Below are 26,982 nucleotides of genomic sequence, written 5' to 3' on the forward strand. Positions count from 1 at the left end.
ACACACATAAGAAATACAGATCATAAACACAAGTGTTGTTAAATTTAATTGCACCAATAATATTACTACCAGTAGTATGTACAGCACCACAAATTAAAATTCTCCTTGAAGCCAGCAGGCACAATGCAGACTAAAACTGAATTTTAATCAGGCATTGCAATACATATCATGAAAGTTTAAGTCAATCCTGCATTCTGGATTCCTAGCTCTGCCCAACACAATGCCCCTCCTCTGCTGACGTTGATGTTTGTATAACTGTGCTGACTGTTCAGCTGGTTCATCTGATCTAAAGCTAAGACTGCAAAAAGGACAGGTGGTGATAGAGATGAAATAGGACAATATTGTTTCAGACCTGTTGTAATTACTTCTTAGAAATGCTGGGAACCTGTTTCTTTATAAATAAGGCCTGAGCAGAGAAAGAATGGCTGATGGGCAGGTTTCATCTGCAAATCTCACTAAGCAGTGCTCAGATCCTTATGTGACTGTTGCCTTGTGCTGTACCTCATGTCCTGATTTGCAATTTTCATTATTTTTTTGACAAACACTTAATGAACAACCATGCAAAAGCATTGTTAACAATATTACAGTTGATAATTTCTTCTTGAGAGCAAACATGTCTTTACCAACTCAGAATTTCAAGAAACAGATTTGGAAAGAAGTTCCTTAGAGACTTGTCATTTGTTACTTGGAAAACAAAGCTGTTGATGCTTTGCAGCATTATCCTGTAAAAGTGTTTCTAAGTTTCCAGTTATATGTGCTTACTCAAATCCAGAACAGAAAGAGGTACAGATCATATCATAAATTTGTGGCATAAAAGAAGTCCAGAGGCTTGAAATCTTAAATTAAAAGAAGAAAATCTGAAACCACATTATAAAAAATATATTGAATTTTTATTACATACATCCTATAACTTTATTTTTGTCATGATCTGTGCATACTACCCATATTTGTTAATAATGTTAAAATGTCTTACTTGTTTGCAACCAAACGCATCACTGTCCAGTCTTTTGGGAACATCTCTGGTCGTATTAGTATCCGAAATACTGTGAAAATCTGCAGCAGGAAATCCTTTGGAAGGAAAAGAAGTAGTCATATGTCTTTGCTGCTTTAAAAAGAGCAGTGAGCTTCAAAAATATTTTAATCAGAGAGAAAAAAAAAAAATCATCATAGAAATGGCAGAATTGCACTTATTTTCACCGTAGATAAACCTCTGAATGTTTTTTTATTACTTCCCAAGAATTTTCCAATAGTGATTTAATCCTTTCTTCTTAAAATGACGAAAATAATATAATGTGCCATTTGATTGACAGCAATGCATAAAAGAAATGTCAAAGATGCATTTGGTTTCCACCCATACACTTCCCCAAATGTGATGCTGAGAACAATTTGCAAATCAAAAAAGCACTTTATAAACACCAGAGAGTTCAGAATATCTCCTTAATCATGCCAGGTTTTCATCACTTTCGAGATTCATTCTAAAAGCAGCAGAGAGAGTGTAAGGACAATTTTGTCACTGACTTGACAAAGACCAGTGACTCCAATAGAGATGCCCAGGCCCCATAACTGAATGCAGCTGGCTGGCTGTGTGCAGGTCACTTAACCTTTCTGCTTCATTTGCTGGATCTAAAATACAGTCAACACCTGTGAGCTACTTTGAGTGTAGAAAGCATAGTCTGAAAGCTTTCAGCTTTATCATCTCCTATGTCATGTAACACATTAATAAATAATGCAACTATCCCTCTCAGCATGTTTTCTTTTCCAGTTTTTCTTTTCACAAATAAAACTAGCAACAAGGGGCCATCTTGACTATGTATGGTACTGCTAGTATTCTTTTAGTATAAAAATTGAGCTTTTGACAACGTGAAGAGCATGAGGCAAGTGATATAAACACATCTAACAGAATCAGTGCAGTACCTGACCTTGAAATGTTTGGTGTTCATTCTGCGCACATCACTTGCACAGTTACCCCGAAACACAGATGAGATGAAGATACAAATAATTTTGAACACCAAAATATATTCTCAAGTGCATTTATCAAAGTGTAGATGACAGGCATTGCACAACAGATGTCTTTCATTAGAGAATCACTGTAAAGGGGGAAGAATACAGGCACTGGGTAAGGCAGATGAGATCCCCACACCCACCCACAAGAGAAGATTACATAAAGAGACAACCTGTTTTCTGAGCAAGATGCCAAAAATTTATCTGTATTAAAGAGTATAAATAATACTCACTGCAGATTACATGCTGTTCAAATGCAGGTGACCAGCTTTACAGATAAACAAGTATGTACCTCCATGAAAAACACATTTATTGCAGGCCACTTTTCTACAGCTTTGCACCTTGTAATTAAGTGCCTTTTTATTTTGCAGAGGTTACCTCCCTCCCCTGTGAGAGGTTACCTCCCACGGCTCTGCCATAATCCCAACAATATGGCAATGCCTAGAATGCTGCTTCATATCACCTCACAGTAACATCCCAGATTCCTCTGTACTCCCTTTTTATCTGTTGTCAAGACACAACACATGTTGCTGCCATTAGGGATCTCCCCAGTGGACTGCTGAGCTAAAGAGACCAAAAGTCTGTTACTGGGAAACCATAAAACCATGCAGTAGCTTGAAGATTTAAAGCCCAAGGGCTGTGTGAGGTGTAAATTTAGCACCTTTAAGATAGCTTGTTCAAAAGTCATTAAGAATACAGTCAGAAAGGAAGATCATATGTACTTAAATTCTTTGAGTAACAAGGCTAAAATCAGAACACATCTTTTATTCCAAGCAAACTTTAAAACAAAGCAAATGTAGGCACTGGCATTAAATTTTTAATCATTAATACCAGGCCAATTATTTCTAATTTTCACTGAAAAAATAGAAAATTGTGTCATCAATGTAGCGATATTAGATGCAAAACATAGATTTAGTAACAGATTTTAACATTTAAAAAACATTTTTGCCGGCAGTATAAGTGAGCTAACATTTGGTTGGTTGAGTACAGATAGAATTAATGTCTCATATGTCTTCTATCTTAAAAGACAAAAAAGGAAGGAATTTTGTCCTTTTACATACTCTAAATACCATCTCTTAATATTCCTACCTAGTGTTCATAAGGTCTAGTTCTATTTGTAAGATAATACTAGATAGTACTGTAAAGTTCAGTACTAATTCATACCACTCAAACTAACTTCACACCTGAAGGATGAGATGCCAACCAGAGGGACCTAGAAGCTCAAGAAGTGGGCTGGTGGAAATGCCAGGTGTTTTAACAGCACCAAAGGCAAGGTGCAGCTGCTGGGTCAGGGCAGCCCCTGCATCAGCACAGGCTGGGGGAGGAACAGATCCAGAGCAGCCCTGCCAGGAAGGACTTGGGGTGCATGAGAGGCTGGTTGTGAGCAGGCAAAGTGCCCCCCCAGCCCAGAAATTCAATTGTATCCTGGGCTGCATCAAGGGCAGCATGGCCAGATGTCAAGGGAAGGGATTCTGCCCCACTGCTCCAGTCTGGTGAGACCCCACCTGGAGTGCTGCATCCAGCTCTGGGGACCCACCACAGGAAGAACAGAGACCTGCTGGAGTCTGAATGAGACTACCAAGATGGTTAGAGGAATGGAGTACCTTTCCTGTGAGAAAAGGCTGTAAGAATTGGGATTGTTCAGCCTGAAAAGAGGAAGTTGCAGGGTGACCTAATCAAAGCCCCTCCAGTATCTGAAGGAAGCCTGCAGGAAAGATGGGGAGAGACTATTTAAAAGGGCATGTAGTGACAGGACAAGGGAGAATGGCTTCCAACTGAAAGAAGTAGGTTTAGAATAGATACTAGGAAAAAAGTCTTTACTGGGACAGATTACCCACAGAAGTTGTAGAAGACCCATCCCTGGAGTGCTCAAGGCCAGTCTGGATGGGGCTCTGAGCAACATGGTCCAGCAGAAGGTGTTCCTGCCTGATCTTTAAGCTTCCTTCCAACCCAAACCATTCTATGGTTCTATGATTAAATAATATAATACCACTGTTTCATTTTCCTCGAGCAGCAATATTTGCTCAATGAAATTTTTAAATTGTGATTAAGTAAGAAGCACAGCCTCCTGAAGGACTGAAAAGCATCTATTCATTTAACCAAAAACTGCCTTGGAATTTCTTTGCACATTTCTCAGTATGCTTGGAAAATCCTCTGCAAAGCAGATCAGACTCCTCATTGGATCACTTGGGGTACACCTATAAAGCATTTTCTTTTGGGTCAATAGTCCACTCTGAAGCTAATTACATGATGTTCCACTGCTTTGATTCACACTGTAGGATTATCAGTCTACATGGTATCAAGGTTTTGTAGAGCATCCAGAGTGTCAAATGCCAAGTAAGAAAAAAGGATGGTTTCACAGTGAGCTGTCTCTTCCTGGGTAACTCATCCATCTTTTGGCCAGTTCCTTTCCCAGATCTTCTTTGCTTCACTGCTTTCTTAATCTACATCAGAAGCCATATAAAGGAGTGGCTTTAGAAGAACCCTTCTGCCCCAAAACTCATCCTTTCAGAAGTCATATGGGAATACGTGAGTGGATGTCCCTGCATAGCAGGGGAAGGGTGGTGGCTGGAAATGAGCTTCTTCACCAGACACACTCTCCATGCCTACAGACCTCACATGCCATGTGTCCCAGGGGCCAGCAGAGAACAGTGGAAAAAACTTGCTATTTGTATTGTACTTGGTATTTGTAAAGTAGCCCCACCAGAGCTCAGCACCCACCTTACCCTGTGCTGGCTCCTAGAGCTGGAAGGGAGGCATGACAGAACTACTAAGATTTACACCCACCCCTATGAAATATTATCTTTTCCTAAATTAATTTTTTATTCTGTTACATTATGTAGGGTACACTGCCAATGAATAAAAAACTAGGCTTTCTAGTAGGTGCTTACTTGTTTCATCGTTTTTTAATCTATTAACTAAAACCCCCAGATATATTGATCAAAGCCACCTTACTGTGGTCAAAGCTGCATTGTGCTTACAGTTTCTTGCATTCACTTTCCCACTGATCTCCTCCTACTTATAACTTCCACTGTTACCTTTTGTCATAAATTATATTTGAGCTTTTCCACAGCAGCAAATATCCGCCTACAAGGGTGCCTCTGTTCTATGAATTGCTGTAAAATATATTTACTAGAAGTAGGAAGCATTTTGTGGGAAGCAAAAAGAGCATACCTTTAAAATAATATCAAAAGATAAAAGGAAGCATTGAAAATTACCATCTTGTTAAAGTCAGGGTTTCAAAAAGTAAGTGAAGTATAGTGCCTCCTTCTACCACTCAGCAATGAAACTCCTGTCAGTTCTTTTATAGTTCATTTGCATGTTTTCAAATATAAAATGTTTTTCTTATCTTCTGCTTTGAGTGGAAAAACCTCTCTTAAAAAACTGACAAAATGGTCACCGTGTCAATTACTTAAGATAAATTTATTTACAAAATAGAGGGAGTATTTCCATAAGCAACCACTTGTTTAAGGCATCACTCAAATGTATGTTATATAAACATGTGTACATGTCATTCCTTCAAAGTCTCCCTTTTGCTTTTTTTTGTTTAACAAGCTGGAAACAGCCCTTAGTAAGTTCAGCATAGACTGTGAAAAAAAAAAAAAAAAAAAAAAGAACTGCAAAAGCTTTCCTTCTTTGCAAGTACTTTCATGAGTGATTTTTTGTTTAGAGAAGTCATTGTGTAGGGGTATTTTTATTAACTGTATCACAAATGCTGTGTAAACATACATTCATGCAAGTACTGACATAGTCATCTTGAGAATTAGTCTGGAAGAAAGATGAAATGTCATGTGGTATCAGTGCCTAATCATGTAGTATAGATGGTTATTATAACCAAAAAAGCAGAGCACAAAGCAATTCAAAGGCCTAGGTTACACTCCCTTTTAAGTAAGGCAAGTCCCTTGTAAACCTCTGATCAGATCTGTAAATCATAAAGGGGCTTCAGGAAGACCCAACTCACTTTGATACCACTGACTAGGGACAAAATGAGGAGGCAGAAACACAGCAAGCTGATGGTAATTATCACTGAAGTTTAAATCCCAACTACCCACTAAGGCTACTATTTCAGCTTCTAAAGCATCTCAGGGGAAAAGAAAAGTCCTATCACTCATATTTACACCTTTTGAATTTTCATTTATCCATACTGGTATAATTTCCTAAGACATCTTAAAGCAAAGAAAATTCTACACTTGGCAATCAAAGCAGAGAAGTAAAAAGGGAAGCAGCAAGATGGTTTAGAGAGCCTAGTCATACACAATCACCTCATGATTAACAGCAGTGTTGGTCTGACTAGCTCTCATCTTTCCCTCTTGCTCTCAGTGACATTTGATATTTCCAAGTGAGGGGAAAAAACAATGTATTATTTAAGATTCAGAAGAGAAGGAATGCTGCATTGATGATGATTAGACTACTACCACTGAATCACTGCTGGAGCTGATGCTGATGCGATGAGATCACGAGAGTGAATGGAAGTAAAACTCTGGACTTGAGTTGCTGAGACCTCTGTTGTGATAGCTGATGGCACCAGCTCCAGCTGCTTTCCATATGTCTCTGAGTAATAGTAGGGTATGTGTGTAGGGGGAATTTAAATGTGTCAAATCAAACGCCATTCAAGCATTAATTCCAGAGATTTTTTCATATTCTAGAAGGAAGAAAAGTCTGAATAAACTCAACACTGTATTTCACAGATATATCAAACAAAAATAAAGCCTGAAACCCCTAGGAATACCTGTTTGAAATCACACAAAAGGTAAAATATTTCCACTAAAAAATGCCTAGGTTCCACAATATTTACTAAAATTGCCCAAGGATAGCAACTATGCTAGGTGAAAACAGATGCTGTCTTGGTTACATAAAAATAGTTCACCCTATACAACTCCTAGGTAGTGCTCCTGATTTGTGATAACTTCTTAGCAGCATTTTCTATCTGTCAAGCTCTATATAACCACCTCAGTCAAAGAAAAGGCACAAATGGTATGCTCTCCCCAGCTCTAAGCAGCTAGCAGGAATTTAAGTAAATCTGAAATTGCACCATGACTAGAATCCCCTTTTCAGGGCAGCACTCAAGAATATCAAATGGTAATTAAGGAGCAACACCTAAAACATCACATTGGGACATGATTATGGCTGAATAATGTGCATAAATGATTACTCAAGATGTTGTTGTGTGGATCAAACAACTTTCCAGGGTGCAATAAAGTAAAATCTTAGTGTATACATTTATGCAGGAAATCTTAACTTAAAAAAAATAAAATTTAACCACACCCCTCCTCCATAAAGGAATTAAAAATGTATCTTCACAAAACCAGTAAACTCAATTAATAAAACGATGCCTTAAAAGACCTCCTCAGCTACTCTTTTCTATGATCCAAATGAGCAGACAGACAAGTCTGACACATCCTTCTGCCAATGGATGTGCTGCACAGCTAAGAAAAATTAAGAGTTAGCTGATTACCCATTTCTCAAGCTGCATGTTTTCTATTGCCACACATAATTTAATGAATGAAAAAAATAAGCAAGAATATTAAGTCAAACATAAAATTCCCCAATTGCCTGACAGTAAGAAGCAGACAAGAGAAGTGCAACTTTAGACTGACAACATCTGTTTGGAGGGTAAATTCATGGCTTTAAAGCAATTTTATAGTTCCCTCCATCCATACTCTCTCTGTTGTCATTGCAGAAGAAATAACAGCCTTGCCCCACTGCAAGAGTGGACTCAAGTTCCTAAGAAAATCTGTGCAATAGTTAGTTAGCTAATCTGTAAAACACATTGCATTTAAATACTGAAGTGATTCATCAAAGCACAGGGATATCTTAAAGAGAGATAAATCAAAAAGAGAAATAAAAAGGCCTAAGCAAGTGTAAAGACAATTCTGTTACTCACCCTCAGATCTTCCTTTGTGTTGAAGCTATCAAGAAGCTGCTGATAATGTCTATCAGTCATTTGTCTCAAGAGTGACAACAAACAGGAGACAAATTCCCCCTGTTCAGATAAGCCAAGAGGAGAAATATTAGAATGTTTTCTGCACTCGAGCTTTAAACTCTTATAATATAAGCACTTCAAAATAATTAACAAAATGCAAGGGAAATTAATCTACAATTAGGCTTCAAGTCTACATTTTGTGAAAATACATTGATGGTACTTCTTTCCCATTTCAGGAAATACTTTTCCTAAATGGATTTTTTTACTTAGAAAAATCTATTTTAAATAGTTCCAGCAGGGCTAAACCAGTAAAATTTTTATTTGTGTTTTGTTTTCCTTGCATCTGTTTTTAAACAAATTACTTAGATTGCCAAAATTACAACCTCTTTAGTCAACTCAGCTTTGAAACAAATATAAACAAACATTTCGCAAGAATTCTGGGAAGAATGCTATTGTTTTCCTTTAGAGAAGGAATGAATGGAATTAGCTGGGAATTTTTAAAAACATTGTCATGTCACAACTCCAAGATTTGTCAAAAACAAAACTCATTTGTAGGACTGAACAAACTTCAAAAATGTTTTGATCAGAAATTACTTTGGGCTTACAGAAGAATTTCTTATTGAAAGAGCAGAGAACTGCACTGGATATCTCCAGTGAGCAGATAAAAAAAACCAAGATATTATAGGAAGGAACAGGTTCTCCCATTCACCCTTTCCTGTCTGCTTATTCACTTTTGGACTGGGAAGAAACACTGAATGGTCTCAGCCAGGTCTGACTGCAGCATGGATGAGGACAGGAAAGAGTCAAAGGTCTGGTTTGCATCCAAATACTTAAAAAGAACAATTCTGAAATCTTACAAGCTTGCTAAAAAATGGGAAATGTATTTCTGCTTGTACCAGAAATGCAGAATGAGAGAAAAGACAGGTGATAACAGCACTTTAAAATGGTGTCTTTCATTAGTTTGCCAAGTCCAGTTCTGGGAAGATTTCCCTCTGCCTTTCAATAAAAACAGATAATAAGAGAAAAAAGAATAAGTTTTCACAGGAATGGCTGTTCTGGATTTTACATTGGAAGGCCTAATTCATTTGTGATTATACCTGATATACTTGATTGTGTGTGATGGCTTTCACTGGAACATGGTGATACTTTTACACTGAAGTAATGATTCTAAATTTCTTCTCCTTATTTTACAGTAAACATAACATTCATTGAAACATAGAATCACAATCTCAAAACAATATCCTAAGGCTACAAAATCTCTTAATATTCATGCTTGGGCATAAACACAAAGGTTACAGCTGTTGTCTTGTAAATATCTATATACCAAATTGCTAGCTTGAGTGACAAAATTCCTTTTCTGGCTAGGAATTTTAAGCAGTCCTTTTTAGTCACCTTTCTTCTGTGTTCTCACATTTGTTTCAGTTTATATAGTAGTATATTAAAAATCACAACATTTATCATTTATATTCTCTATTACAGAGAGCTGTACTATTATAGTTGACAGACAGATTAGTGTTATAAAAGTATCAACTTTAGCTAATTATTAACTGACTTCTAAATTTGAGCTTTTAATTTGAATGTAGGTAGCTATACAGGCTGGCCATTAAAATAGCAATGCACATTCAGCTTCATTTGTTGAACTCAACATAAAAATGTATGTTGTAGGATTTCTTCCAGTGTTGGCCACAGATTAACTTACAAATAATGCACAAAAGCAAATTCTACACACAAAAATCTTGCTAAAAAAAATTTAAGGTCCAGTTCCAGTATCAAAAGTCAAGCCAAGCAGTATAGTAAAATCACTTAGGCAGATTCCTTAAGTAATTTTTTGTGTCTTATTTAAGGTGCACAATTATTAAAAACCATGGAGCTTTCAATTAAATTGCAGTTCATTTAGGTTCTGAGGGACTGAACTTTCAAGATCTGAAATCAATTGAAGTTCACTTTAATTGGACTGCTTTCTGCCAATTCATTATATGCAAATAAATTTTTTTTCTTAAGGAAGTCCAAAGGTCTAATTCAGTGACAAAGCAAAGCAGAAATATCACTTTTAGCACTGCATTAAATTCCATGTTTATCAATGCAACATCTGTAACACTGACACCCTGAAGCTGTGTCTGCTTCGTGCTCAGTTTGAAGCACCACATCCATCTTGCAGGTTACCATCCAACAAGACTGCTATGAAAATTAAATGGTATCCAGGTATCAAAGCTGCTTGAAAGAAATGGTGGAGTCATGGCAGCACAAAGCCCAGTGCTGCCTGATCCAGTGCTGTTTCTTTGTGAAGAAAAACAGTGACACGTGGGCCTAGGAGACCACACTCAGATGGGTTTGGGACTGCTTCCTCAAGCAAGACTGTGTCTCATTTGAAACTATGACAGAATTTTATAAAGTGTGCTCCCATGGTACATCTCACAAATAATTTTTTATGACACAAGCAGTTTGAAATAATGGTAACATACTGGAACAGACTTTACTGCTGTAGTCACACTGAGTACTTTATCATACATGCTCTACAAATAGTTCCAAGAATCTGGCTCCATGAGCTGCCAGAAGCCCATACTGTATTATATTTCTACATAAATGTATATAATTGCCTTATGCTGTGCTGTGAGTCACTTCCACATTAAGTATTCTTTGGGAGCCTGCAGTGACAATAACATGGCTTTTCTGATGCATAAAAGAAAATTTTGCAACTTGAAAGCACTTTCAGAGTCTAATTTTTTGATGGTACAAAAGAATTAGGCTGTCATGGTGTTTAATGAAAACGTAATCTGCAAACAAGGGGATATCTCATAAGAAATCAATGAGATCAATAGTCTGACACTACCACATTCTTCAGCTTAGATTTTCTTGTGGTGCCCTGATATGCCACACAGCATACATTTGCAATTCTGTAATTTAAAACTCCCTAACTCTTAGATGTATATTGCTGTTGAACCAGTGATTAAAGCATGTTATGTAATTATACAACTTGGTCAGCTCCATAAAATACTCCATATACAGTTTGCTCTCTGTGGGCCTAAAGTAAAAAAAGAAAACAAGCAAAAAAACTCCAACAACAATTTTTTTTCTACAGCTAATAAATGCTTTTGAAATGTTTGATCTCAGAGGAAATTCTGGTTTGAAAAGCAACTCCCTATTCATTAACAAAAATGGTTACAGTGTAAACACTGAACAATTAATAACTGAATAATGAGATGATAAATCACTCAGCATAGTATGTTTTCTGCACAAAATGCTAGCCACTCACATCTTCTTGGGGTCACAGCCCTGGTTATATTAGAACCAATTTGCCCTTGAAAAGCAAAGCTAAAACCTTGCTGCAAACAAAACAAAATAACACTTCATTTTATTTGATCAATGCCCATCACAGGCTTTTCTGTAAATGCCCATATTTCAAGCTCCTAATTTCCATGAGTTGTTACAGCAGGTTCACCAAAAGATCATTTGCTAATCTTCTAAATCTATCCTGTATGCTCAGCTTCATGTGACAAAAACAAAGCTCAAATTCTCAGCCCAGAGAACAACAAAATGCCTCTCAAGTAATAAATTTAGATTAGTACAAGTGATCACAAATTCTGCAGGCATGAAAAATGCATGTATTTCAGGAACTATTATTGATTGATATTCTTCTATTTTCAAACTGAATTCAAACTGAAGGAGAGTTTCAGAAAGCTATTATACTGCAAACAAAAGGAACATACTGAAATCATTACTAATCTGAAAGTCTCAAAAGCAATGTTATCTTTAGGGCTTGTTTTTTTGCTTTGTTTTGTGTTTTTTGGTCCCAATTTATAAATAAACTTAATGACAAAAAATTACTATTTCCACTAAAAATGAGTAGAACACAAGAAAGGTTTTCATTGTCCTCTTCATTCTCTCTTTTATACACAAAGTCTACACTGTGAATTACAATATAAAGACAATATATTCACAAATCTATTAGTCCAACCAGTGACAATTGTGAGTGCTTTCAGTGCAAGACACTTACAGTCACATCTTGAAACTGGAGGCGCAGAGCAGAGCCTGATGGTTGTGGTCGGCTGGTGATCTCTAGTATGGTCCTCAGCAGAATATCTAGCAGACTGTTTACAATCACATCAATTTCTTCCAGGACTGATTTTTCCTTAAATAACAAAGAAAACATTTTAGATTTTAAAACATAAATATGACCACAAGGATAATTCCTTTGATGTAGTTTTAGAAACAAATTACAGTTGACTGTGAATGCTACATCCAAGATAAAAGGACTATTCTCTAATCCAGATAGTGTTAGATTCTATTTCTTTCCCCCAGCAATTTTCCATTAATTATATCACAGAGGACAGTTACAGTGATGACCTTGAATATTTAAGTGTTCATCAAATTAGCATAGGTCTGTTTTCACTTGATATTTAGCAGAAAATAGTAAATAATATACAAAAACTTTTCGGGCAAGATTTTTATAGGTAACACTCATATATCTTCTGAGGAAATTGCCAAGAAAGGCTTAAAATCCAAGAAGCAAAATCTTGTTTTACACTTTGAAGCTATCACCAGAAAAAAGCAGATGGTGCTCAACCTCCAGGACCTGCTTCATCAGTAAGGCCCAGCTATGTTGCTTCCCAGCAGCTGAGTAGCACAAATTGGTCATTTATGTGAGCCTGCAACTGTTGCATGCAACATCAAAACAAAGGAATCAAAGTGTTCACTGCCAAAACAGACCATGAACACCTCAGTTACCAGCATAAAAACATTTCATAAAGTCAAGTTGTAACTGCTTCTCCTTTTTAATTCAGATGGAAATATGTTTTCCCTGCTTGAAGACTGTTTTAAGTCTCCACTGCAGCAGAAACCACCATCTTAATCTGAGAAATTTTATCCATTGTTTAAAATGAGGCTTCTTCACAAAAAGAAACATTTTATCATCAAATGCACACAACCAAGCTAAAACTCAACTGACAAACGAATAGATGACCTTGGTGACACTGAGGTGTAGGAGTGATCTGAGTTTTTTTTTCTTTTGTTTAATTTTGCTTCCTAGACACCCTAAAGCATATAATTCAAAACTCCCTTTTGGACTTTACTTGAATCTAGGGTCAAGTCATGTTCTCTGTCACTTAATCTAGCATCACAGGACTGTTAAACTGGCTTCTGATGAAAACAGTATACAGGATATTTAGGAACTGCATCCACCATAGGACCCTTCTCTTTACTACTACAAACTACTTTTGGAATAAGCAACAGCCTTAAATTTCAAAGCTGCCTTACTGCAAATTCACCTGTTCTCTCAAACCCTAAATTATCTTGATTATAATGGAAGGACTGAAGTTCTGTACTGATGCATCAAAAAACATGTCAAAGTCACCAAGTTGTTAATAGTCTCAAGTACTCAAAGAATACTAACAATGGTAGCTGCATATCCCAAACATTCGAGATAGTTTTATGTAGATATCCAATGTGTAGATATCCACTTTATGTAGATAGCCAATGGTGTACATCTCTGGCTTGGTGACTCATAATGGAAGATCTCATGAAATTCAGACCAGATATGCAAAACTTTCTCTCAGCCCAAAACCACAGTTCTGCTTTAGTGGCTACCACTTTATCCTGTGATGAGGTTTTAAACTTATCCAGGAGCAGCTGGAAGGAACAGTGCCAAAAGTGCAAGCCACACCCATATCAAATCACTGACAGAGCAACTTTAATTGCTGAAAGGGGTATGAAATGAAGAAGCACATAAAGGAGTTCTCACTAACGCATTACAAGGTCATGTATGCTGGCCTCGACATGCATGTGCTGCACTAATTACAGGCAATGCTTGTTTTAATTGTCTTACAGCTGTTGCCTGGCAGAAGTTATCATCACCTTCCCCTTTGCAATACACCTGTCTAAGCAAGCTCTCATATGCAGCTTTCACACATTAAATCATAAACATCAAATTGGCCACAAAGTTTATCAACTAAGTGCAATCCCCTTTGCAATACTCATATCAATCTCTTTATCAGCCCTGTGTCCCCTAACAGTACACAGACCACAACAGAAAATGCCCCTAAAACAAAGTAGACATTTCTTTCTTACGAATACAACACTCAAGAAGTGCAAAAGCTTGCCAGAACACTATATGATACAATTAAAATACTCATGCATGGAAAGAAAATAGTCATGAAAAAATCAAAATGGCATCTTTACAGAGATTCATTACACAGAGAACTCTTTAAAATGCTCTTGGGCAAGGTCCAGCTTGTGCCATTAAATGTCACTGAGCCATATAAAGAAGTTAAACTGGATGTGACATGGTGTTTACTCACTGAGCTGTTCTTCTTGATGAGGCAAAATATGTTGCTAAGGATACGGGCACACATTATAAGGTCCTTCTGCTCTTGCAAATGCATGTGGAGATGATGTAAAACTACTGGAAGAAGAATGCATCGAGAATCTGGAAAAAATGAAAAATTTCATCAATAGGAGCTCCTCACAGAGTAATTTAATTTTAATACATATATAAAATGTGTCCTCAGTCCAAAACTAGTTGAAAGCAGAAGCTTTTGCTTGTTTTAACCAACATTTTTGATAAGCAGAAATTTTTACTTCACAATCATGAGCAAATGTTTGAAGAGTAAACAATATGCTGAAAGTCACCATGGTATATCATGGATGGAGAAAAACATCACTGTGTGGAACATACTACATGTAAAAGAAATTTTAAGTATTTATTGAACTGTCATACAAAATAAATAATAATAATTAAAAAAAAAAACAGAACATATACCTGTATGCTAAACAATGAGAAATTATGCTCTAGTGTTCCTGCCATGTGACAGGATCCATTTATACACCAAGATTACAACAGACTTCATCAGGAACTTATGTTATTCTACAAAAGAGTTCTACTTCACAGACCAGCAGCAGTATTTTCAGATTTTTTTCAGAATTTTCACTTTTCCAGATTCCTCACTCCTACTGAGTATGAGCAACTTAGACTACTGATGTCTACATAAAATAATTTGCCTTTTCCACAATTTCATTTTCTGAACATGTCTTTAGTTACTTGCAGTCCTAAATTCGCTGAAAATTATGCAAGAACATCATTAACATGCTACTTATTTCTGCTTCTTTTTATTACAATTAAAGAAAATATTACATGGGAAGAACCCTAATACTTTCACTCGTGATAACACTTTAAATAACTGTTCACAGCTTGATAAATAGGAAGGATATTACCTGTTTTCATTTTGTTGTTGTTTTAAAATATTTTCCATAATTAAGAGATTATATTCCCATAAAAATGTATTTGAATAATTTTCTCTGTTAAAATTTAAATTATTATAACCTGCATTATAGAAATATATTCATCCACTCCCTTTGTTCATTAATGCAATTATATGCTAAAAATTGATTTTTCTAGCTGGAAAATTGCTCTTTTAAAAAAATTTTGCCAAGCAAGTATTTGTGGATTACACTTTCTATACACCCTTTTTCCCCCCTCCATTATTTCCTCTATTTCTTTTCCATAAGGGAGAAGAATATATATTTTTTCTGAGATTTTATTTGTCTAATGTTTCTTTTGCTTACTGAAACACAGCACTAATCTTGTTATGCTTTACTATTCCCTTGTTTTCACTGTCTAGTCATCTGTGTAACAAAAGACAAATCATATGGGCAAGTTCATTTGTACACACTATTTAAGTATATTCTTATTTTTGAAATAAAAGCTTTCCTGCTCTTTTTAAATGGATGTTTCATACTTATTACTTATTCAGGTGTATCTCTGTATCTTCCTACTAAAGAAAATAATAAAGAAAGGCTGTAAGGCAGTAGGCAAATGACCATCAATCAATTGAAAAAAACAGTGGTACAGAAACTCAATGCTGGGCAATAAAGAGCCTTTTTCCAGTGATTGCTAATTACTGCAAGTGCCTCAGCAGGTTTTCATCAGGACTGACCTGAGAGCTCCTGTCTGCCTGTAGCACCACAAATGGGGGCAAGTTTCTCAACAAAACCAAGGTGGCATCTTCCTTTACCTCAGAACCTGGCTTAGCCAAGTGTTGTCCCCAGGGTTCTGAGATGTCAAGTGTGCACAGCTGCCACTGAGCCATCCACTGCAAGACTTTTGGGGTCAGAGGGAAACTGGGCAGGGAAATGGCAAATGGGCAGAGCTGTGGTTAGAAAAGTGCTACCTTCTGATGCCCATTGCTAAATCTGCTCATTGATTCCTGCTGGATGAAAAACAGAGCTAATGTCTTCACCTGAAGCATTAAAGCAGGACTTTTCTATTTGTATAAAAGACACAGCCCCTGGATTACAGGGCACAGAGGTGTTATGCATAGGAGGGAAAAGGGTTTAAAATGCTGTACTGGGCAATAAGAAAGTGCTGATGCTTGAAAACCATTTTTGGTGTCAGTCGTGTGTCCATGATCACTCAACCCCACAACTGCCAGAGAGCAGTAACAGCAGCTCTTTCACACATCTCATGTATGAGCATTATTGCTCTCTTGCAGCTACAACTCAAATCCCTCAGTCCAGAAAATCAGAAGAAACCAGGAGTAGCTGTGCCAAGGTGTTTCTTCTTGAAAACTCCAGATATTTTCCTGATGAGCCCACACAGCATTTGGCACTTACCCTGAGGTGTCATCCACTCTGTGCACTGCTTAACCATAAGTGCAGCATCTCCAACTACATTTTGAAGACTAAAAATCTACATGTAGCAGCACCTGCCTTGTAAATAGCCAACTCTTACACATGACGTGGCCTGAGGCATCTCAGGCAAAACTGAGCATCCTCATTCAACTGTTTAAAATATCCCATTTTTGCAAAAGTTTCATAAAATTATCAGAAACTCTATTTTACCAGACCAAATGAACTAGCAAAAAGCATCTTACAATCACTTGCAACTATACAGGTGAGGCAATAGTGCCAGTTATTGAAACAATCACCACATATAACACAGCTTTAAATATATTCCTTACAAGCCCAGAATCTAAATATCCCTCTGTCTTGATCAGTTTAGGTGGAGAGATGTAGTGGTATTACAGAAGAGGAGAGCTGGCTCATTCTCCTCTGATGCAAACCAAGGACTAGGTGAGAAAGTTTGGACAATATTGGTCTCCAGTGACTGTTTTTCTTCCTAATTGTCAGCTGCAATGTCAGCCACTGGATATAGAAAAATTAATGAGCACAAGGAATGGTGTAATAATCAGAACTCTGAACCACCAGTCATTGTCCTAATTTTTCTTCTATGCAGGAAGTTAAATTAGCTGACTGTTTAAAATGCTAATATTTGCCCTTTACAAATATTATACAGAAAGACAAGAAAAAAATCATGACACAGAGCTTTTCAAGTATGTGCTTGGCATAATTAGAAAGAGGGCAATCTTAGACTCTGGGCAATCCTTGTGACTTTCCTATGCAACATTAACATTTAATACAAAGCACATTTTTCCTCCCTAATTTCCATATAGTATAAAGCATCTGCAGAGACATACTTTCTTCAGTTTAGTATATTTTAAAGATTACTTTCAGAAAGATGATATTCATTTCAGTTACTGCATCTAAACAGATGGTCAAAGCTTCAGCCAACTTGGAAAATTTGAACCTTTTAAACAAATAAACAGCATTCTCCTTGAACAATAAGAAACAAGGAAGTTGCTCTAGGTTTTGGTGGCTTTACTTGACCTATTCAATTTATGTCCCCTTGTTTGGATGAAATACTGGACTTAAGGATGTCAGGAGAAGAAAATTCTTAAGCCAAAAAAGCATCTATCACTGCAATTCCAAAACCAAACATATATGCCTGTTCTCATAACAGTTAGTAGGGAAAGCAACTCAAAACTTGCAGACAGGATCTGTTTTCAGTTGAAAGAAAAAAATTGTCTGTAGGGCAGAAGGAAAACACAGGCACGGATCAGAAACAATAACACAAAGAAAAGGAATAAGTTACATATAAAATAATCACATTAAAGCTAACATATGAAATCAAGAACCAATTTGGAATTTTTCCTAGCTTCATAATATAACTGGTAGATCTATATCTTGTAAATGATCATACAATTAAACCTCACCTCTACCTGCTTTGAACAGTTTGCCTCACTAGAAGGAAGAGTTCTATGCAACTACCCTTGCACAGAAGTCCAAATCCTCATATTTTGGGAACACACAATATTTCTTGCCATGTACTGATGTTGGTATGGTAAAGAGCTTCACCACAGCTTATGAATTAGCTAAGACACAGCCTTTATCAATATGAGGTTTTCTTTTTTGTAGGATTTTACCTATAAATGTAATGTCTCTACTGCTAACTATCGACATGTATCAGTGATGATTCCAAGAAAACTTATCCTTTTTGGAGGATAAAACCTAGATGTTCCACTTATGCACCTCTCATTTTCACAGCTACTGAATTTGCAAGCTCAAAGTAGTGCCCTTAGATAAAAAACAGCTGGAGTTCTGTCAATTCCTTTTTAACTATGTCAAGAAAGACAGGGTTCAAGATGTGTTTCTCTGTTATTAGCCTTAATTCTTCCCAGCTAAACAGATTTAACCCTTCCTCAAAGGAAGCTGTATTAATATCATACAAGCATGCAAGACTACTGATGTATGGGAAATAACAAAGTTAGACATTTTTCTGGTTACAGGCGTATGTAGATCATCAGTTTGGACACTCTACAAGTATCAAGAGGGATGAGTCCAAAGACCAAAATACCCAGGAGGCTGGAAGAAAGGCCAAGAAATAAAAAATACTGATGAACTTTACTGGCAGGAAAATCCTCATTTGTTTCTTATTAGGCAGCCAATGAGGTTAGCTCCAGATAACAAAAGATGCTATTGAAGAAAAACCCTCCTAATTTTCATACGATTGAATAAATTGTTATTTCCTACTTTCCTTTTACTTCCAATGCACTAGGTGCCACTGTTGATTGCAGCTTACACAGAGCAGAGCTTCAAGAGCTGTTCCTTAGGAACACCATTCCCTTCAGCACCTGCTGGCCCAGGTCCAAAGCACACAGTCTGAGCTCCCCACCTGCAGGCAGCCCAGGGTAACCTTACCTGGGTTTGTGTACAGGTGACTCTCCACAGTTTTCCCAATACTCTGCAGTTTAACAGCCTGAAGGGACTCATCCCCATGCATGACTGTTGGCAAGCTGCCCAAAGCATCATGAACCAAATTTGCCACTTCTCTCACATCAAAGAGCTTCAAAAGTTCTGAGTAGACTGATGGGAATGAGCTGAGAAACACAGCCTGGAGGAACAGGGCAAAAATGGACAGTCAGAATAGTTTTACATTTATAGAATTTAAATAACTACAGATATTTAAGTAACTCTAGAGAAATGCCTGGTTTCAAGGGTAGATAATAGCTTTAAAAAGACCATTTTTAAAAATAGTCTTATTTTCAGAATTAATAGCCTCACAATTATTAACAGACTTATACTTGTAACTATTTCCTTTAAGTAATATCCAACAATTGTTAATTTCTCCCAGGACAAAGTGAAAGTTCAACTCAGAACAAAAATATTTATTCATTAAATACACTTACATCTCTGTGAGAGAAAATTTTTTGAAGGATGGCAGAATCTAGCTGAGATGATACAAAAATATTTGTGTGCAGTTGTTTTGATTTACTTTGCTTTAACCTAAGTAATGTAACAGCCTCTATATCTTCCATTTCTCAAATACTGAACATTTTTATTTTTGGATTGAGACAGAGCTTCTATTCTTGGCTGCCTTCAACAATCTTTAAAATGGGTTAGAAAGTCACTAATAATGAATATGAAAACAAAACACTGTAAAAATAAGGAGAACAATGCCAGAGAAAAGAAGCTAAAACTGAGATTCCCTTCTTCTCTAAATCCTGCTGATTGTGAAAAGCTACTTACACACTCAGACTGATGGCAGAACAGGCTAACGTGAGTAAAAATACTGAAAAATAATTCCAAATGTGGTTGTTTGTATCCTTTGCTGTCTTTTTACTCCAGCTGCTTACACATATGAGTTGGAAGAACTACCTTTCTGATCCTGCTCTCCCTGATCTGCCATTTTCTTGGTGGAACAGTTCTCTAAAAGCAATTTGGAAAATATTAATTCTTAACAGGATCTTAACCATCTCTTTTTACAGAAACATGGGAAGAGGATGGTATATTTATGAGCATTTAATGTAGAGTGCTGTCTCCTGTGTGCTTTGCCTCTACACTCTAGCAGTAGCCCATTTTTGTAGTCTCAAATGAAATAAAGATATCATCTGAGTATTAAACCATATGGTTCATCAAGGCTTAAAAATTTGTGTAATGCATGAAAACTCTGTCTTTTGTATGGCTCAAATTCTTCAGTGTCAATGTGGTTAAACTAAGCAGTAGAAAGACCAAAACAGAAAAACTGTTTTATTTGTATGCATAAACACAATTATTACAATTCAACATAAAATATCAGGTTTAGAATTATCTATTCCAAGTATATTCTAAAGGTTGGTATGAAAATTTCACACTGTAGTATGGAAAGTTGAAGATGCCACTTTGCTCTAGCAAAAATATCTTCTCCTTCTGAACAGGCATACATTTTTTATACATACTGGATGTGGAAAATGCCAACAAGCAAGAAGGCTTACTTGTAGTTGGGATAAAGCACTGGTTCCTTTGCTCTCTTGAGACAGGAAGAAGCGTACTGACATAAGGAGCTCCTGAATGCAGCAGCGAAATTCCTCCTCGTTTTGTCCACCAGTAGCAATAGAGAATAATCTTCGAGATTGAACTATGTATTTAAAGATATATTCCTGTGCCTACAAATGCCAAAATCAGAGGTAACTCACAAAAATGAACATGGTCATCTCCAAACTGAACACATGCAATGATTATATATTCATTTATTCAAATATTATATATATATATTTAAATAAAGAAGAGAGTCTGAAACAGGATTCCATTAGTTAATTTTGGTAAATCTCTCTATCAAAACACTAACAACATTTTAATGAAAAATCCAAAACTAAAGAAACAAGCAAAAAACTCAACACCGCCTTCTCCCCCTCCTCCCACCCACCCCAAAACAAAAAGCTTAAATTAAGTTGCAACTTTACAATACTGTCCTCTCTTCTTACCAAGACACCAAATTTCACAGCAGCATACAAAAATACAGAAGGGTACCACACTGAGATTTTATTTCCAAATTTTAGACATGTCCCAAATGGGATTATTGTATTGTATAACTCAGGCTGATGGCATGTTATGTTGTTCTGGTGGTACAAACCAGGGCAACAAGAACAACCACAACCATCATAATGAGAATTTCCTGGTGTCATGGCTGAACCATTAGGTCAGCATACATGTCTGCCATTTAGATTCATGCAATGGATGTTCACACCATCAGTGTAATCTATATTTGATTCCTTTGCCTCATTCTGTAAGGAAACATAGAGCTCCAGAGACTAATGGTAGTGAACCTCAATGGTCAACTTACTGACAAAAGAGAATATTGAATAAACTGACTGCACTGAAAGTCTGCAGCTCCCTAGAATTAGTACAACTGTTCCATCATTAATACATATTCTTCATTCCTTAAGTTAAACCTGTGTGTACCATTCAAATACATATTTGTCTTCAACAACTTTTATTACCTTTAGTACTTCCTGTATGTGATCATGAAGCTCCACCTCAGTGACTCGATCAATATGCCACTTCAGCACCTTTATAAGATCTCTAAAAGAGCACATCAGAAAGTATTGTAACACAGAATGGGAGAAGGGTTAACTTTGCACATAAAATGCAAACCAATAGCAGTCATATGACAAACACTGGCAAAATTAAAAATATATGACTAGATTTGACTGATCACCACAGACTCAATAATACATTTAGTTTTAAGTCTGCTAAAGAGCACCTAGATTCTAATGAATGGCCAATCATACCAGCATTAAATATGCAGTAGAATGATTTTAACAAGGATACACCATTTCCTTAACCTAATAATAGATCCTTTTAGTTTAGTAATAACTGTCAGTATTAAGTCAGATAGAAAAAGTACAGACTTCACCTGTATGCAAGCGCTCCTGCAAAATGACTTTCAATGTAAGTGTCCATTACAGGCTTAAAGTGGTGAAACTTGCTGTCCTGCAGCAAATTTATTATGTGAACCTAATGTGAGAGAAAAAGAAAAAAAACCCAACACTTTTTTTTTGTTTTACTTAGCTTTTAGCTAGTGTTAAGCATGATCACAAAGTAAAACTTACCAAGCAATCAAATACTTTCGATCCATATTTTTGAGAATTTTCATCTAAAATCCCAAATAAAGTGTCTAGTGTATCTTGAAGAAACTAATGGGAGAGAATAAGAGTGTTATTAAAAAGATATTTCTGTGACATGAAAATACATTATTTCCCTCATATCATCTAAAAGTATAAAAGGGCATATACCTTCACTATTTCTGAACCATCAATTTCTTTTAATTTTGAGAGGCAACCTGCAATTTTGTCTGGATGGGTTCTCCACTTCAGAAGGTCAAGCATATCTCCTGCAAAAACAAAATGCAAGATTAAAGTTGGAAGCAAAGCAGCACTTCATATTTTAAATTTTACTATTACAGTCCACTCAAAATTTGGCATCATTAAAACAAAAGAAAACAGCTTCAGATTTGCTATAATATGATCTTCTCAACAACAGATTTTCATTCCATTCCATAATTGCTCCACCAATACAAACATAAGAACATGGTACCAGGACATTAAAATCAGCCTCCTGTGGCATCTCTGCCATGCAATCTTGTTCAGATACTATCTTAAATATAGCAACTATTTTGCTCTCTCTCTCATCCCATTGAAGGATGCCTTCCAGAGTTACTCTGAGAAACCTAGAAACAATCTCCTAATTACTAGCTTGAATATATTTGAAGCACTCATGTTTCTATGTCTTTTTAGAGAAAAAACACAATGCCTCTAAGATCCCACTTGATTAACAAGCAAAAAATCTCTTCTGGAAAATGAACTATTCTGAGCTAAAAGATTCTGAGTGTGTGTCCAAACTTCCTCCAGTTTTAATTCCTTGTCCTTCAGCTTTTTAACCAAAATTGTAACTACATTATAGATAAGATTACAGCATTAGTGAGCCCATACATCTGTTGTAAAAACCTGACATCTATGTTCTAGAATTTGAGAGCCTTTTAGATGGACTTATTTATGTCACCAATATGATGCTTCTCCTATTTGACACTACTCAGCTCCCTGGATAGAGAATTATCCCCAGGAGTCTCCATTAGTGTATCCTGCATTTTCTACCATTAGATTCAGTCTGATTTCTATTCTTCTTTTTCATTATTTAAATTCAAAGTTACAGTGATTTGCTATATCATATTTTGATTTTGTCCCTCTTAATTGATGAGACCTTTTGACAGCATATTAGCAGAAAACTGTGTCAGATTTTAGTGAAGTTACTCTCATCTCCACACCCTTCCAGTCCTTTAAAACAGAGATAAATTCCGGAGATTTCTTCAGATCTAGTAGTATTTTCCATCTGCTCAGGAAGGAAATTCCTTCCGCTATAATGCAACCTTCCACTTCCATTTTCATTTTTGCCTGTTGAAAAATTTGTATTTCTAATCTGTATGTTTTCTCATGTGCTGCATTATTGAACTGCTGCATTTCCTCTTGATAATAAATTTCAACAATTTGAAAAGAAAGATTAAGAAGTTTATTCTGGCATGATTTGTCTTTGAAAAACTCATCATACAGTACATCTGAATTAGTTACATGTTGATTTTTTCACCCATTATTTCTTGTAGATACTTCCATAAAATTCATCATGAACGGATGGCCCAATTACATATCTGCCCTCCCACCTGGCTTGACTATAAGTTCTACATTTAATAATCTTTGGACACATGTTACTGCTTCACAGATGTACTAAAAAACCCACCTTGCTACAAGATTGAGAATTTCTTATTCCACATCATTCAATATCCTGAAATATTTTTGCAAGCTTGGCTTGGTTTTTCAGCAGCTTTTCCTTGCTGAACTCAGACACATCTGCAGAGCTCCTTTCAAGTTGTATTCAGTAAAAGCTACACATGTTTTTGACTGTTGAATTAGATAAATGCCAAATCCCTTTTATATTCAAGTTTACTAATGCCAGGCTTCACTGACCAGCTTTTCAGAAATTCTCAATGCCTAGTGGTCTGAAGCAGAAAACCTCAATCACCACCCACCCCTTCCATCAGTTTAAGCTGAACTACAATCTAGCTGATCACTGCCCAGCATTGTGTTAGGAGGAGCCAGTGCTTCTCAAGTTTTCTCAGTAGTTATTAAAGAAATTAATAGCAAGTTTTCCTCTCAGTTCAGCATCTTTTTGGCTGCTTTCTACCACAGACTGCTTTCACACTCAAGTAATACTTGAACAACACCCATCTTTGTATCATCTCTTTCCTGGTTTGCTCCAGGGAAGTTCCTCTATCCCACAAAAAATGAAGTAATAATTTTCACTTTATTAACATTAAATAAATCTCCACCTATATTCAAATTTCGCTATAGGTGTCAATGGCAAACAATCAACATATGATTCCATAAATATTTTGCTGCTTAATTGCTTTTGATGGACACAAATTGTTTTGATGCATTTATGTGTTACATTTTTGTTTCGCTTCAAGCTGTGCTGGCAAAAGAAAAAAGAGTTGCACTGAGTGACACATGCATCAGAGACACATCCCAAAGATCAAGGACAAATGATAGGTCTTATTATTCTTTCTGTCAGGAATTTTTAAGAAAATAAGATCTACAAATCCAGTGAACTGCATTTGTCTTTTGGGTAATTAAATGTACTTCCAAACTTTAAGCCTCAGCTCAAGCTGACGAGTAGCAAGACTAGCTGAAGCTGTCAGTTCAGAGCAGGAAAAACACTTCTTTACACGTTTGCTGGAGGAACTTGGTAGAAAATAGTTGACACTCAATATTAGGGATTTGTTGGGGGATTTAAAAAGAAAAAGAAAGCAAATCTAAGACACTCACTTCAAAGGACTTATTTCAAGGGAAGTGCTAAGGAGGAAAGACATTCTAAGATAACATTAGCAAATAGTCCAAGCATAAATGACATGAATAGAAAATCTGACATGTGAATCACAAGGGGAAGGATAGCAGTGTGTCATGTAGTAAGAGACATGAGAATACAGAACTGTCCCCAGAAATAAGCCCACTAGGAAATCATGGGTTTGGAAAAGGGAAAAAGTCATTGGTGATGATTAATTTTGCTGAGGAATAAAAATATTTCCAATGCATTACCTTCAAAATTATCAAGGCCTGTATATTTAAAGTTATCCCCACCAAATAAAACACATCCCTTCTCAAAGCATGTAATTTAAATCCAAAGAGCTAGGTTTAATAGAAGGTTTAGAATCATGAGTTTAAGGAAGTGGTTTGGGATGACTTTTCCATCTCTCTCATATGAATCCTGAGACATCAGAAATTGGTTGTTATGACACTACTACACTTCAGGAGGAAAAGACTGAATTTCAGAACTGGCAGTCAGCATGTCTCTTCCAACAGGCTGCTTCTGTGGTCACCAACACTTCCTCCAAACTAGGGTTACTCAGAAAGCTGGCCAGTGCTCCCTTTGTTTTAGTGATTGACTGGTTTGGTTTCTAAATGCAGCTAGAAGGATTACCTCTGCCATGCTCTATGGTGTGCTGCTCTGCTGCTGAACAGCTGCTGACCAGGGATGCCCTGATCAGTGCTGAGAAACAAGTGGATGCCAGCAGCTAAAATATCCAAACTTACTGGAAGGATCCTGACTCTCTTGCAGCCAGTGATCCCTGTTATACATCAAAACTAAGACTGGTTTGGTAACTACTCAGTAGAAAAATACTGTGTTCTCTCTCACTCTTTTGAGGTTTTACAGAGTAATGAAAAATATTCACCCATCTAAGAATATAGTAGAAAAAAGCTAGTATACTTTTTGATAGTATTAACTGATTTACAATCCAGCATCAAAGAGAAAAGTGAAGGAAACTAATTAGTAGAAAGATTAGATAAGGACCCATTCTTAGCCATGATGAATGCAAAGACTCCCCTGGTTAGAAGGTCTCTAAAAATTGTTTGGAAATAATCCTAATAACCCCTCCAAAGTACCCAGGGTAAGGAAGTTATGGATCCCAACACCTAGGAGTCAGCCTCCATCCCCCAGTCCCCATAATTTTAATATGCATGAGAGCTGATGGCATGTGGGAACAATCAATGAGAGAATGACAGCTGAGTAAAATTTCCCAGCAAGTGAGTAAAGCTGCAGCCTAATTCAGTCACACCCTTTTCAAGTCTGGGTTTGGGGTCCTTCCCCACCCCATTGCCAGACAACAGAATAATTTTCAATTCATTTTCAGATTGGACATTGTTGTTTGTAAACAACAGGTGAATCTCTGAGACATTCAGAAAAATCTCCAGACTTAAAAACAAATTGAAAAATAATGAATAATTTTCAAAACTACCAATCCAAATGTTTACTAAAAAAATTAAATACCCGGATATTTTTAATCCTGTATTTTTTAAGACATAAGCTACATTCTCTCAGGGATAACTGAAGTAATGCTCACATGACCAAATATCCACATGCTTTGCTCTATGTTCATTTTCTGAGCATGCAATAGATTTTGGCAAATTTTTGTTTAAAAGAATGGGGATTTGGAAACTCACCAAGATGAACTTCCCAAAGAAGATCCTTGGAGAAAATATGAGCCTGTCTATTGAAAATATTTCCACCCTCTGAAGTACTGCTGAAATAATTGTTAACTCTTTCAGAGCTGAAAAGGGGATCAATATTATTCAGATATTCTACACCCTCTTACTCAGAATATGGTTAAAAAAAAGAAGGAGGAAATTTTATGCCCTATGTCACACATCTATTTACATTAAGTACAAAATAACTCCTGTACTGTAAACAAAAATTAGTATTAGAACCCCAGACAACAGGGCAACTATTTATCAGTGAGACACTTAAGTTCCAGGCAGCACTTATATGAATGTGTAAGTACCAGTAGATTCATGTAATTCCCTAAATCAAGGCCTTCAACTGAAGCAAATTTAGTTTCTGACTCCCTATTAGCTACCTTTGGGAAA

The 26,982-nt window shown here is 36.5% G+C and overlaps 1 protein-coding gene across 3 annotated transcripts in view; it reads right to left on the reverse strand.

The window, feature by feature from the left end:
- Window positions 1-26,982, reverse strand: part of DOCK4 (dedicator of cytokinesis 4) — a 212,068-nt gene that overhangs the window by 50,938 nt on the left and 134,148 nt on the right. For all 3 annotated transcript variants that reach the window (XM_056513947.1, XM_056513938.1, XM_056513928.1), the window contains exons 18-27: window positions 22,306-22,403; window positions 22,123-22,206; window positions 21,927-22,027; window positions 21,511-21,592; window positions 20,506-20,676; window positions 18,953-19,145; window positions 14,218-14,345; window positions 11,919-12,053; window positions 7,886-7,984; window positions 974-1,068 (exon numbers count right to left, since the gene is read on the reverse strand). In XM_056513947.1, the coding sequence (XP_056369922.1) occupies window positions 974-1,068; window positions 7,886-7,984; window positions 11,919-12,053; window positions 14,218-14,345; window positions 18,953-19,145; window positions 20,506-20,676; window positions 21,511-21,592; window positions 21,927-22,027; window positions 22,123-22,206; window positions 22,306-22,403 (1,186 nt within the window). The remainder of the gene's footprint in view (window positions 1-973; window positions 1,069-7,885; window positions 7,985-11,918; window positions 12,054-14,217; window positions 14,346-18,952; window positions 19,146-20,505; window positions 20,677-21,510; window positions 21,593-21,926; window positions 22,028-22,122; window positions 22,207-22,305; window positions 22,404-26,982) is intronic.

Source organism: Oenanthe melanoleuca, chromosome 1A, assembly GCF_029582105.1.
Source record: "Oenanthe melanoleuca isolate GR-GAL-2019-014 chromosome 1A, OMel1.0, whole genome shotgun sequence".
NCBI lineage: Eukaryota > Metazoa > Chordata > Aves > Passeriformes > Muscicapidae > Oenanthe > Oenanthe melanoleuca.